Source organism: Acipenser ruthenus, chromosome 28, assembly GCF_902713425.1.
Source record: "Acipenser ruthenus chromosome 28, fAciRut3.2 maternal haplotype, whole genome shotgun sequence".
Taxonomy (NCBI): domain Eukaryota; kingdom Metazoa; phylum Chordata; class Actinopteri; order Acipenseriformes; family Acipenseridae; genus Acipenser; species Acipenser ruthenus.
The window spans coordinates 20,393,881-20,408,524 of NC_081216.1; the positions used below are offsets into that span (position 1 = coordinate 20,393,881).

General features: G+C 36.7%; 1 protein-coding gene across 5 annotated transcripts in view; it reads right to left on the bottom strand.

The window, feature by feature from the left end:
- LOC117434735 (myotubularin-related protein 13-like) overlaps positions 1-14,644 on the bottom strand; it is a 133,746-nt gene that overhangs the window by 63,333 nt on the left and 55,769 nt on the right. For all 5 annotated transcript variants that reach the window (XM_059003310.1, XM_059003309.1, XM_059003312.1 and 2 more), the window contains exons 4-6: positions 7,031-7,153; positions 5,430-5,540; positions 2,636-2,741 (exon numbers count right to left, since the gene is read on the bottom strand). In XM_059003310.1, coding sequence (XP_058859293.1) covers positions 2,636-2,741; positions 5,430-5,540; positions 7,031-7,153 — 340 coding nt within the window. The remainder of the gene's footprint in view (positions 1-2,635; positions 2,742-5,429; positions 5,541-7,030; positions 7,154-14,644) is intronic.

Consider the following 14,644-nt stretch of genomic DNA (forward strand, 5'->3'; position numbering starts at 1 on the left):
TCACAAACATTTATTTTATTTATCCCTCCTTCATCACTCATATAACCTCTGGTGGTTGATAAAAAGTATTTTTCACAGTTCCTGTAATTTATGAAAAGACTCCACAGCTGGACTTTATGGTTTGTGTTAAAATAAAGTTTAAAACACTCACAATATAACTTTCACTGTGCATATAACACACAGCCCATATACAGTGTGCATAAATCATAGAGTACCACAGTTTGTAATATTATATATATTGTATATAATAAAGATTTGACCACTTGATTTGAGTAAACTTTGCCAGCTGCAGCATATACACAACACAACACATACTGCACTGAATGACAAAAACGTATTAAAGCTCCTTTCACAAAGTTGTTGCGCTCCGATCCTTTAGTTAAAAGTAACACCTCCAGGTCAGATGGCGTCTGCATTTCTATTGTAATAAAACCAAATGCACACAGAGCCAAATCTGTAAAGGAATAATGTAGCTCTGTGGCAGTACTGTTCCAAAACAGATGGCAAGTGCTGTATGTGACAGGAAATTAAAAGAATATTTCAAGCAAGGCAGTTCTCCTAACCATGCAAACTACTGTCACAGCATCCTGATAACCAACTCAGCATGCACACGATATGACACGTTGAATCGTACAGATATAACACCGATACCACACGTAATACAACCCCAATTTAATCACTTTAACAATAACTACACTTATTTGTAGAAATATGTGTTATAAAACAAAGGAAGTTCACACATTAGAGTACATGATCAAACATTTTGTCCTTGTACTAAAAGCTTACACAGTAGCTTGGTGAAGATTGTAAGATTCTACCCTAGTGGCAATATCAGCAAGCCAAATCTGCTGTTTTGAAAAAAAACAGCTTGATGAACTCCAATGTGCCAAACATGTTTAAATGGCTCACACTGATCCTACAGTAACGAGGTAAACATACTAATTACCAGTGGATTCAATGAAAAAGATCTGTGTCGGTAGTGTGTTAAAAGTAATAAGGCACTGAAATAACTTCATACCTCGCCTTCAATCTGTGCCAGATGTCCAGTCATCTCATCGCAGCTGCACATCCTAATGTGCCTTACTGCTCACTTCATTCTAGTGATTTCGTGATTTGCTTGAAAAACAAAACTTTAATGCATTCTACATTTGAAAAACAAAACAAAACAAAAACATGTGTTGTGCACACTGTTGCATGTAACTCCTTAATTAGGGTGCAATTCCAAAGAGGTTGCAATCTACAAATCAAGTTTGAATTGCTGGCCTTTCATGATTATGGTTTTAGCTGAGATAAGGGTAGTTGACTTTTTTTAACACTGTTCCTGTACTATAAAGATTATGGATATTTTGATCTGCCAGTTTATTTACACATAGTTTTCCAGTCTGCCTCAGTATTATATAACCGCGAGGCATATAAAGCACTCTTTCTTTTCCAGGTCATCTGTGATCCTTGTTTCGTACCATTAAGGTATTTACCCTTAGAGTCCGTCAGCGAGTGCTGTTTGTTATGTGCACTGTAAAACATAATGCAGGTTTAAAACAAGTATTGTTGGCTGCAGGGGTTGCACAGATCAGTCTCATTCTGGTCTGCTGTTGCACCTGGACTGTTACTGTTTCCATTTGCAGGGTCCAATTTAATCTACTACTGGAGGTTTTAAGCAAATGTCACATGACTGCTCTCGCTGACCTAAACTCCCGGAACCTTAAACTCCCCTGCCATGTCGTGCTCTGACAAGATCAGGCTCCGGGGTGGTATAGCTGTGTACTTTTGCATCTGATTTGATCCCATTAAAACTAAAAAACAAAATAATAATTAAATTTTCATAAATGAACACTACCAACCACATCAAACAAAATCAAACTGAGTACACTGAGTACATAATATATATATATATATAGTTTCACATCCTTCATAAAAAAACTGAAAGGCAAATCACTCACACAGGTAATCAGTTTTGTGAGGCTTCCTGAAGGAAGGAAAAGACTGAATTTAAAAAAAAAAAAACTACACTGGCAACCAGGACTTCACATGGGTTTAAAACATCTGAAAATACTGTCAACATGTTTGTAGATTTTAGGAGTATTATGAAAAATACTCAAATCTGCATGTTTATTTATTAAGTTTAGCTAGACAGTTACAGTTTGTAACATCCAACACTATTAGGAAACATTTGATGTCTGTACCCCAACAACATTAAAATCAACTTTAACAAGTCTATATATTCCTGGTGTTTAAAAAATAAAAAAATAAAAACATTTTCAAAGCATATTGTACACACTGCGCCAAACAATGAAGCATGAATCACTTAGAGGGGATAAACATGAATTTGAAATCAAGAAACCAATTCATGATAAGCCTTACCAAGAGCCAAATATTGTATGGTCATTCCTCCCACCCCCCACCCCCCACCCCCTTGTGATGTATTCACATCCAATAATGTCCATACCATCTTTTGTAACTTTCGTGGTTCAATGTTTTATATACATTATAAATAAATAAATAAATAAATAAATAAATAAATATCAAATGCTTATTTTGGACCACTTGTAGGAGAAATTGCTTATAAACTTGGATATCCAAACACCTGGGACACCAGGTACTGGACATTTAAAGAATGATAACATAGGGGACCCACCTAGCTGTTGAAACAGGAGAGCAACACTTGTGTGGGTCACTGGAAGACTGCCATTTAACGGAGTTTGTATCAACTGCCTGTCTCCCGCTCCCAGAGAAAACAATTTCTACAATGAGAAAAAGAAAAGAAGAGAAAGAAAATGTCACTCTGAAGCATTACAAATTGGTAGGTAAGGCAGTATCAATATACACAGTACACAGACAGTTCATACATGCATAGACACTAACTGTAAAAGAGAATGTGCGTTCTTCAGGGATGATGCTCCACTCCAAGTTCAGAAATAGTTCTATGCTTCACAGACACCCTTGTGAGTCAAAGGGATCCAGTAGAATGGAGCACGGTTCTTATCTAGATTAATGTGCCATTGCATGATACTCCATGAACAGAATGGTTTGAGGTGACAGCTGATTGGCAATAACTTACATGTTGGCTTGAAAAGTCATTCTTTCAAATTATGTATGATGATGCAGTAAATGGTCCCTCAATATCATAGCTAGAGGGTACATTTACTTATAAACTGTTGGGTATAGTTTTACAAAAAAAAACAACACACACATATATACAACAAGTGTGTGTTGTATATGGCTTTATCATTCAATGCAGTTGTGGAGAAGAATGCAAATATGTAATTATGGTACAAAATACATTTGTAAGTAATGAAAAGTTTAGAAATCTAAAAAAGGCTCAATGGAAAACAAACATAGACTTCTAGGGCTACAAAGAGGGAAATGGGAAATCGAAATATTGTTTTGAAATTCAGTAGGGGTGGGCTGAAAACGGCTCTACTGGATAAACAGATCTAGATCACACTAAAAAGGTCTAAGGCACCACTGCTAGTTTAGAATAGCCAACACAACTTCCAAGGGGAACGTAGCCTACCACAAATTTCAGTCTGTGAAAACATATAAAACATGGGTTTAATACATTTAGTCACAAGCAGACACACCCACAAAGTTATCCCTACTTAAAATGTGTATTTTGGATCAGCAACTTTAAAATACATGTTGTTGGCTCTTATTATTACAGATATGGTGATTGTGTTATTAAAATGGCAACACAACAGATTAAGCACTGCTGCGCCTTATCACTTCTTGTGTTGTACTGTGTAACATAAACGCCAAATGTCTATAGCACTGGAAGTGAAGAGCGACACTACATTTTAAAGCATTGGTTTTAAGCCTTTAAGCCTAAAGCAGGTACTTGGATCTGAAATGTTGATAACTGATACACACGAGTGATATTTGTACTTTTGTATTTTTTTTTTTTTTTAAACTTTGCACTTGTGCAGCTTTGATTAATCTGCACCCCTTTTTGGCACTAATATAAAAGAACTCCCTCACAGGTGATATTTGAAACCATTTTGCAAATCCACTGATTATTAAAGCTAGGATGGCATCTGTGAATATAATGAAAAATTCACAAAAGAGCAACTGTCCTCACCTTTTTATCTAGAAAGGCATGAAAGTGATACATGCTGAAAGTTTAAATCATTTAAGTTTTCTCCTGCAGACAACAAGTATTTGGTAAAGCATGTTAATCTTGGAGTTCTATAGTATGTGCTTACCAAGTGACTCTCTCATGTGCATTAGCAACACAAGCACTTGTTTTACAGGTGAAATACAGAACCTCATTTCAACCTCTGTGAAGGTACATTAGGAACGTGTTTGGTTAAGTGTATAACATATGCTTATTTTGCTTTAAACTGACTGTAGAGCAAGCGTGATCTAAAAAGGTCTGGAAGACACCGGGAAGAGTATTAGATTCTTCTTTCAGAGAAAATAAATGCTGCCCTGCTGTTCTTACATAACATAAGGAGCTGGTAGGGCTACAACAGCTGGTAGTATTTTATCAAACAAGGACCACCCTAAATGCAGTTTATATATTAACTTGCATAACTTTTTACAAAAATGTGCAAGTCCAAACATTTATATCATAAGATTTACATATTGTGCTTTCTGTATCTGTATGTTTGGAATACAACATAGAAACTCAAATATATAGATGAAGGGAGATTCATACACAGCCAGCTTTCCTACTCGCTCACTCACTTGTAGATAATAATACTAATAACAATATCATACCATTATATACACCATCCACAACAGTAAAACAATGAATCCTACCAATTTTAAAAATACAAAAAAAAAAAAAAAACTAAATTCAAATGACAAACATTTCAACAAGAAGAAAAAATGCATGCATATGAAAAAACTACACTGCAGCAAAATAATTCCGCTCTACACAAACGTCAATGTTATTCTTCAGCAACGTGTCACAAGCACGTATTGTAAAATAATTTATACAAACTTAAAAACAGCTGGTTTCTACTACTTGTATGAGCTTCTACATCAACGTTTTTCATTTAAAGTAGATGGTAGCCTGGGTGGAACTTAAAATTGCTCATCACTTTCGATGATAGCAAAACCCAGCAATACTGTGAACAAGTCTGACAGCAAAGTTATTTCTGAACAGGACAAGGAGAACCACGACTCCTTTTTAGAACACAAAATAAATAGTTTTGAAGCAAATGTATATAGACTTAGGAAAATACCCTGAACGTACAGAGACGTCTACCTTCTGATTTATTGTTGCAGTTTTTGAGTAACAAATCCAAGTGCCAAATTAACCCTTGTGACCTCAGTCAGGAATGGAATTCTAGCCGTCTCTGAAAACTGGACCACAGGGACCGAGACAAAGCTGAACTGTGATCCCCTTTCAGACAGAAAATATTTAAGGAATTGTTTGCTTTCTCCTGAAATTAAATTAACAAGGAAAATAAATCCTTTTTCTTCACCTGAGAACCACCAGCCACCGGCACGAGGCATGTGAAGAGGTTTGCAATGAGCCCCTCCAGAGGGAAGTGTAGACTGTCAACGTACACTGTGTAGATCAAGCCAAGGCAAGCCTGTGGGGACAGAAAAAACAGAGCACACATGGTACAATTTTGGGACCCATTTTTATAATTATTGCACACACTTGAAAAATGATTTTAACTTTAACAAAATAACATCCCTCGACGCAGAAGATATTTGTAAAAAAACATTTCTTATTACGGTTTTCCTTTTTTTAAAAACAGGGGTGATTACAATAAGCCCTTTAAATCACCTTGAAATCAAGTCAGACAGCAATTCAGCATTAAACAGAAAACTAGGGCTGGCAAATGAATAACACTTTTGCTGCTGTAGAATGTGGAACATAAAAAACAAATGGTGTGTTTTTTTTTTTTAAACAGGGAAATAAACAAACTCGTATGTATTTATAACATGCAGATGTTATAGATATATATTAAACATGTTTATTACAATTAGCTTATATATTAAGGCTGTTATGTGTAAAACACAAAAGAGCAATGCAACTAGTTAGAAAGGCTGTAGCCAACATTCTAAGAAATAATATTGCATTACTGCTTATTATGGTCATTTACACCTGACTTATTTTGTCCAGATAACATTAAAAACAGCAGAACATAGAATTTCATGGGGACACACAACACTGCTTCTCTCATTTCAAGTGGGGTCCAGTTATACAGCAGGGAGAACGAAGGAATTTGTGGATAAATGACCTGTTCAAAATCTCTCAGTAAAGTCGGTAGATGAGTTTAGGATTACCTGGCATTCATTTCTTAGCTGTTGGAAATGACCCTTTAATCTAATTTGCAATGCGAAGGTCTACTCTGTTTGCAAGGAAGTAAAATAACCCTAATGTGCAACACCGTCCATTTAATTACAGATATTTTGTTGATTGTCCATTTATGATGCCACATTTTCCAATTGATTTTCTATACTTTGTTTTCAAAATGTGCATTCTTGAACCAAAATGTTTAAATTCCATAATATCAATGAAATCATGCACGCTCGTTATTTAAATTACTCCGTTGCAAGTCACACCGTTTGATTTGCAACAGCAATCCAACATGCTAACTATCTGTGTCTTATGATTCGGTTCTACTGTGGCTGCTGTATTCCTTATGGGAACATAAAACATCACTCTGTGTTTATTAGAGGTTAAAGTGCTTGTCCTCTTTAGCACTCTTGGTTTAGGCTCAAATTACAGGGACTATCTGACACTACTAAAAGCTGTGTCACAGACCAAAACACTTAATGTACTTGTGCTGTAGTTGAACATTAACTTATTTTAGATACTGACCATACCCACAGTTACATACAGCAGTCATTGCAGGGGCCAGGTCAAATGACCCAAACAAAGATAATAAAGCCTATTTGTTTTCTTTATGTTTCACCGATTGCAAGTCCAGTTGTGTTTGGTATTATTACTTATGTTAGTGTCCCAGCAGTAAAGTGTTCATATCATAAGACAGTGTTCTCATGTTTCCTGGTCTCTGTTCAAACCTTTACAGTATAAACGAACACGGAACCAGATATTGCTGTATTTTACCCTGAATATATCGGGGAAGTGTAGCCTTGAGACCAGTACGAGACTTTTTGGTGCAAATACTTGCGCTGGCTGTATCAAGCCACTCTCTTCATCCTCTTCCTCTTCTCCTTCATGCTTTGAACCCTGGAAGACAGGAACAGTGAACACTATTAGCAGCAAAGCACCAGAGAAAACTGAGAAAAGTTATTTGGGATGTGACCGGGTAGCGTTGGCAAGGAGACTCAAGAAAGCTGCAGTTCAAGTGCTCATGCGCATTTATTTACATACACAAAACAAACAAACATAGTCCACCTCACCGTTCCTTCACCATCACAATCCTAAACAAACACCTGTGAGCACTCTTTTTATACACCTGCCACTATACTGTATATATCAAAAGTTTTTTAATTTCTCAATCTGCAGATACAATGAAACTGCATGTCAAATAAGAAGGTGAAAAACTATTGCAGGGGTATCCTCCATTTCTTGTAAGAAATTCAGTTTAAACACCTCCAGAAAAATGTGAACTTTACAGTACTTGGTGTAAGCAAAAAAAAAAAAAAATCTACATTCCTTTCTGTCGCATCAGAGTGTTTTGAGGCTAAGAGATGATACATTTCAGTGCTAATCTGCTGAATAACTAATAGGAAATGATAAAGGAAAATGAGTTAAATGTGTGAGGCTAATCTGAAACAGACCAATGTTACTCTTGGAACAGCAGACCAATATTAGTCACCATACACTCAAGTTACCGTAGCAGGACACAAAAAAAAAAAAACTGCAACCACATCCCACAGAAAACATCTTCATGCCTTCACACTGTAGCATGCCGTGAGGCACAGATAGTCTCCTTGCTCAATTAATTTTACAACATACGAATACCCCCCCAAAATACTTACGATACCTAAGTAATTACTCTGCATGCTCCATCAAGGAAATGCTCTATCCATGGTTAAACAGACCACTTTAAGAAAGCATTTGAAGAATCTAAAGAACTTGCTCAAGATGCAGCCCCTGGGGTCGAGGATGAAAAAACATCCGGCCTGGACGCCACCAACTCATGGTAAACCTCCTCAAATTGTCGAACTGTTTAATAACTAAAAATAAGTTTCTTCAAAACATATTTACAGGAAGTTAAATAGGCGTGCAAAAAATAACCATAAGGCTATGGTCACAGAACTGCAACTGCTGGAGTTTTTATTTATTTATTTATATTAGGAGATGGCCCACTTCAGTGGTAGTTGGTGTCATTTGAGATATGACACAGACATGGCTCTGTTTGCAGTTTTGAAGTTCTGCCTTTTGTTTGTATGATTTCCAATTCACCTTCTATAGCACTGCATTAACAAAAGATTTGGACTATCCCTGGCATGTTCCTAATGGTTAAAGACAAAAAAGGCAAACACACTTAATAGACTGACAGACACGGTTTCCACAAAGGGGCCTGCTATTAATGATGGTCAGTATATAGATCAGCTCTCGAATTGAGTGGACCCGAAAAGGCTTGGACTTCTGAGTAGGTCTCATAAAAATGAAAACTTTAAAAAGCTCACATCACAACAGCGCTTGCTCTCAGCCAGCGACGTAAGTTTCTATTTTAAAAATAAGTTACATTTCTTGTGCAAGTACATAGTTTATCATATAGTTACATTAAAGGACATCATTTAACAAAAAGAAGAAAAAAAACTCACAGTCCATGAAAAAGAAATCAGTGCTGATAGTGAGTATATTAAGAATTGAAAAAATAAGCCTTACTTATATGTTGGCATATTCCAACACAATGGAGAAGAACAAATTGTTAATGTGATTATTGTTAATTTAAATAAATCAAAACCTTATTTAATATACAGATCTGTAGTGTATGTTTTTTTTGGTTCTGTTTTGTTTTTTTACCTTGCTGAATACTGGTTGCAGGGGGCCAGTCACACTAGACAATAGAACTGGAGTACAACTTTTGCATAAAAACTACTGCCATCTGCTGGCAGAAGAAACGTCTTATGCATTAGTATTATTGTAATGTGCATGTAAATTAATTGAGATGACAGATAGATATATTATGAGAGAGAGAGAGAGAGAGAGAGAGAGAGACAGAGAGAGAGAAAGAAAGTAAGTACATACATACATACTGTTTGGTTTTGTTATTTGTTGAACTTAATTTTAAATTCAGGGTTCAAGGTTTTAAAAATGTAGTTAATACTACTCCACAGGGAACCTTGTTACAGAGTTTTGAAAATCATTGCAAGGTTATTATTATGTAAGCAAAAAAAAAAACCTAAAACAAATAGGAATAAATAAATAACTGGGAAACAACAGCATATGCGCTATATATATATATACAGACATGCTCAAATTTGTTGGTACCCTTACAGCTCATTGAAATAATGCTTCATTCCTCCTGAAAAGTGATGAAATTAAAAACTATTTTATCATGTATACTTGCATGCCTTTGGTATGTCATAGAATAAAGCAAAGAAGCTGTGAAAAGAGATGAATTATTGCTTATTCTACAAAGATATTCTAAAATGGCCTGGACACATTTGTTGGTACCCCTTAGAAAAGATAATAAATAATTGGATTATATTGATATTTCAAACTAATTAGTTTCTTTAATTAGTATCACACATGTCTCCAATCTTGTAATCAGTCATTCAGCCTATTTAAATGGAGAAAAGTAGTCACTGTGCTGTTTGGTATCATTGTGTGCACCACACTGAACATGGACCAGAGAAAGCAAAGGAGAGAGTTGTCTGAGGAGATCAGAAAGAAAATAATAGACAAGCATGGTAAAGGTAAAGGCTACAAGACCATCCCCAAGCAGCTTGATGTTTCTGTGACAACAGTTTAAGGTCCATGAAACTGTAGCCAACCTCCCTGGGCGCGGCCGCAAGAGGAAAATCGACCCCAGATTGAACAGAAGGATAGTGCGAATGGTAGAAAAAGAACCAAGGATAACTGCCAAAGAGATACAAGCTGAACTCCAAGGTGAAGGTACGTCAGTTTCTGATCGCACCATCCGTCGCTTTTTGAGCGAAAGTGGGCTCCATGGAAGAAGACCCAGGAGGACTCCACTTTTGAAAGAAAAACATAAAAAAGCCAGACTGGAATTTGCTAAAATGCATATTGACAAGCCACAATCCTTCTGGGAGAATGTCCTTTGGACAGATGAGTCAAAACTGGAGCTTTTTGGCAAGTCACATCAGCTCTATGTTCACAGACGAAAAATGAAGCTTTCAAAGAAAAGAACACCATACCTACAGTGAAACATGGAGGAGGCTTGGTTATGTTTTGGGGCTGCTTTGCTGCGCCTGGCACAGGGTGCCTTGAATCTGTGCAGGGCACAATGAAATCTCAAGACTATCAAGGCATTCTGGAGCGAAACGTACTGCCCAGTGTCAGAAAGCTCTGTCTCAGTCGCAGGTCATGGGTCCTCCAACAGGATAATGACCCAAAACACACAGCTAAAAGCACCCAAGAATGGATAAGAACAAAACATTGGACTATTCTGAAGTGGCCTTCTATGAGTCCTGATCTGAATCCTATCGAACATCTATGGAAAGAGCTGAAACTTGCAGTCTGGAGAAGGCACCCATCAAACCTGAGACAGCTGGAGCAATTTGCTCAGGAAGAGTGGGCCAAACTACCTGTTAACAGGTGCAGAAGTCTCATTGAGAGCTACAGAAAACGTTTGATTGCAGCGATTGCCTCTAAAGGTTGTGCAACAAAATATTAGGTTAGCGGTCCCATCATTTTTGTCCATGCCATTTTCATTTGTTTTATTATTTACAATATTATGTTGAATAAAAAATCAAAAGCAAAGTCTGATTTCTATTAAATATGGAATAAACAATGGTGGATGCCAATTACTTTTGTCAGTTTCAAGTTATTTCAGAGAAAATTGTGCATTCTTCGTTTTTTGTGGAGGGGTACCAACAAATTTGAGCACGTCTGTATATGCCAACACACCCAAATACCTATACATACACATATACATCCATCAGTCCCTATCACAGAGAACTGTAATCAAAGCGTATATCGACACAGTACAAAATAAATAAATAAATAAATAAATAAATAAATAAATAAATAATAGAGAGTCAGGAATGTCAAAGGCAAGGATACAGGTCACAGAGCTCAGTACCTTTTCCCAGTAGTTATCTATTATTTAACATTGCCATAGTGCGTGGATCTAATGGTCTAGTTCATCTCCCTGACAGTACTGACATATTGAGTACTTATGAGTCCCATAAGAAACCTTCTACTGGAAAAGTGTGCTCTATCAAGAACTTTATATTGAATAAGTTTGAATTTTGCATTCCTAGAAACTGAGAGGGTAATATTACATATTTTGACCCATTTACGAATTGGGGCAACAATTTCCTCTTCATTGGATATCAAAACATGGTATATATTTGAGACAAACCAGTTCACCCCTCTATGTTTTAGGAGATATTGAGCTAGGCCAGAAGGGGGTAAGAGTTTTAGTTCAGTGGATAGTTTTATTTTTAGGGAGTGTCGTAATTGAAGATATTGAAGTTTTTATGGAGGTAGAATTTTTCCCATCCTCAAAGAGGTGGTGTAGATGGGTAATACCCTTTTGACTCCAAGAACTCAGATGGTTTCCCTGCTATGAGGAAGTCAGGATTGTGCCACATGGGAGAATATTGAGATGGGTGCAGATTGGTCCCAGTAATTTTATGAGCTCTTAACCAGGCTTTGCATCATTTGAATGTGTTCCCTGCTGTAAATTATTCTCTACATATAAATTAGGTGTAATTGACTTATTCCTCCTCGTGGTGAAACAGTATTCCCCAGCCTGCAATACCCAAACAGGATGTTGTTGTAACCTGTGAAACGCTGATATAAATCCATCACACAGTTTGAAATTGTGAATTTCCTGTAAACATGTTTAAAAGACGGGTCCCACATAAAATAAGCAACATTGTTCTTGTAAATGTGAAACAGAAACACAACAACTGTACAAAAACCAGGGCTTCAAAAGAGACCGACAGTAAAGAGAATTCTCAATCAGAATTTCAGAATGTGTTGCAATTTCACAATCCCCCCTCCTCGCTTCCCAAGGAACTGCAGATCCTCCTTTGTAAATGAAAGCGAATCGTGATGAGACCCACGATTTCATGAAAACGTTAACATTCATTTGACAGTAGGTTGGACTACCTTGGCATTCAAATGCCAACACAAATTTCTTATTTTCAAATACAATTTCTTTTTTTCCCCTCTTGATCTTTTCAATGATTTCATCAAAGGTCTCGTAAGACCATTTTTATTATGATGGTCACTTTCTTTTGTACCAAAATGTACAAAAGAAACAGTGTTGATTTGGAATCCCAATGAGTGAATGCTGAGAGATTCTACTTGTCACATAGCAAATTAATACTAATGAGACGAGGCTTGCTGTCTAAAGGACATTCAATTTAAAATCGTTATACAGGTTTTGGATTTTTTTTGTTCTGGCTTAATTGATTATTATGTAATATTATTATTATTATTATTATTTATTTCTTAGCAGACACCCTTATCCAGGGCGACTTACAATTGTTACAAGATATCAAATTATTTTTAAGTACAATTACCCATTTATACAGCTGGGTTTTTACTGGAGCAACGTAGGTAAAGTACTTTGCTCAAGGGTACAGCAGCAGTGTCCCCCACCTGGGATTGAACCCACGATCCTCAGGTCAAGAGTCCAGAGCCCTAACCACTACTCCACACTGCTGGGATATAATATCCCAGTGTATTAATGTCTTATGTGCCACATTCAACAGTTTTGCATTGTCATTACTGTAGACTCAGGAAATCAAGACAAACGCCTCAAAATATAAGCAATAGACTGTAACTGAAATGACTGTAAAGTGGGGGTTTTATACAGCCATGTGAGTGACATACAGTGTGTTGCTGTGGCTCTCCCTCCTTCAGAACAATGCTTACCAAGAACCATTTCTTGGATACTGTACCCACATGAAAGCATTTTTTTTTTTTAATTAGCAAGGATTTCTTTACAGTCAACACTGTGACTGGGTTAAACTTAAGACTGGTTGTAAACACCATTCTGTCAGTATGAAAATATACAGTACAAGTGGGCAGCAGTGTGGAGTAGTGGTTAGGGCTCTGGACTCTTGACCGGAGGGTCATGGGTTCAATCCCCGGTGGTGACACTGCTGCTGTACCCTTGAGCAAGGTACTTTACCTAGATTGCTCCAGTAAAAACCCAACTGTGTAAATGGGTAATAGTATGTAAAAATAATGTGATATCTTGTAAGTCGCCCTGGATAAGGGCATCTGCTAAGAAATAAATTATAATTATATAATTATAAGTAAACTGTGCAATACAGCCACTCCAAAAGACAGGATACAGCTTTAGTGACAAGATGCATTTAACATACTTGGCATTACGGTACATTTTTATTTAACTGTATGTTTTGTAAAATGTATTGCGTGGTCTTGTGGATTTTAGTGTTTAGTGTGCCAAGTTTAAATCAAGGCTGTGATTTCAAGAATGTCCAGGGGCAGTTAGTGACATGTAAATTTTTTATTCAAATATAAAAACACCAAAACAAAGGGTACTGGTTCTCTATAGGTAAAGCGAAAATCATCCAAAAACGTAGGTCGTTTCATGTGACGTTTGTTAATAGTTTTTAAGTTTCATTCTATACTGAAACATGAAACTTAAGGGTAATTATGAAATACACCTTTAAAATCCACAGAAGCGAGCCAATTTTCTGATAGAATCATTTGTCTTCAGAAAAAGAGACTATCAATTTCTGTAATAAACAATATTTTAACAATGCATTTAGCACAAAACACCACATAAGTATAAATTCGCAGGTAGGTACTGCAGTTGGAAGACTGTAAAGAGTGAACATATTATCAGTATCTCCTTAATTACTGTTTAAACACCAAGCACAGTTCCGAGCAGACCAAGTCGTTTATATAACGGTTGGATAAGGGAATCTGAAATGTTTCTGCACAGGCCCACAGTGTGTGCTAAAGAAACATGTCCCAGATGCTGCAGTTTTTTTTTTTTTTTAAATTAATGTTCACTGTGTTCTTTCAGGCTAATGGAAGCAAAGAAATAGCTGTTTGCGGCAAAAATATATCAGAGCTCATTGCAGGCATTATTGTACATTGCATGTCAGTCAGACCACTTCACAAGGCATGTTTGGGAAAAGGGAAACCACCAAAAAATGTAATTATGAGGGACAGCTGTGATCTAAGGTAAACACATTTCAGAAGGGGACAAAATAAATACCCTGAACCAATGCTGGAAAGCACATGGACAAATATCATCCAGGGAGTGTTAAAAAGGTCATACAAACACTTGTTTTGTTGAACATTCCTAACAGATTAAAGTTGAAATGTTCTGTAGTCAGGTGTGCACTCTGTATTTCCCGATTCCCTTGTCTACTGAGAGCAGACAGGATGCTTGGCGTAGTTAACTGGAAGTTGTAGAGCCAGCTGCAGATGATCACAACACAGTATAAGCCAAGAAGAGGTGTTGGCGAATTGGAGAGCTTCAGTAGTGTACGAGCATCAAAGCCCAAAATGCTATTTTTATTAATGAATTGGGTGGGTCACAGAATTTGAGATAATCTGAATTATCAACAATTGTTTCCATAA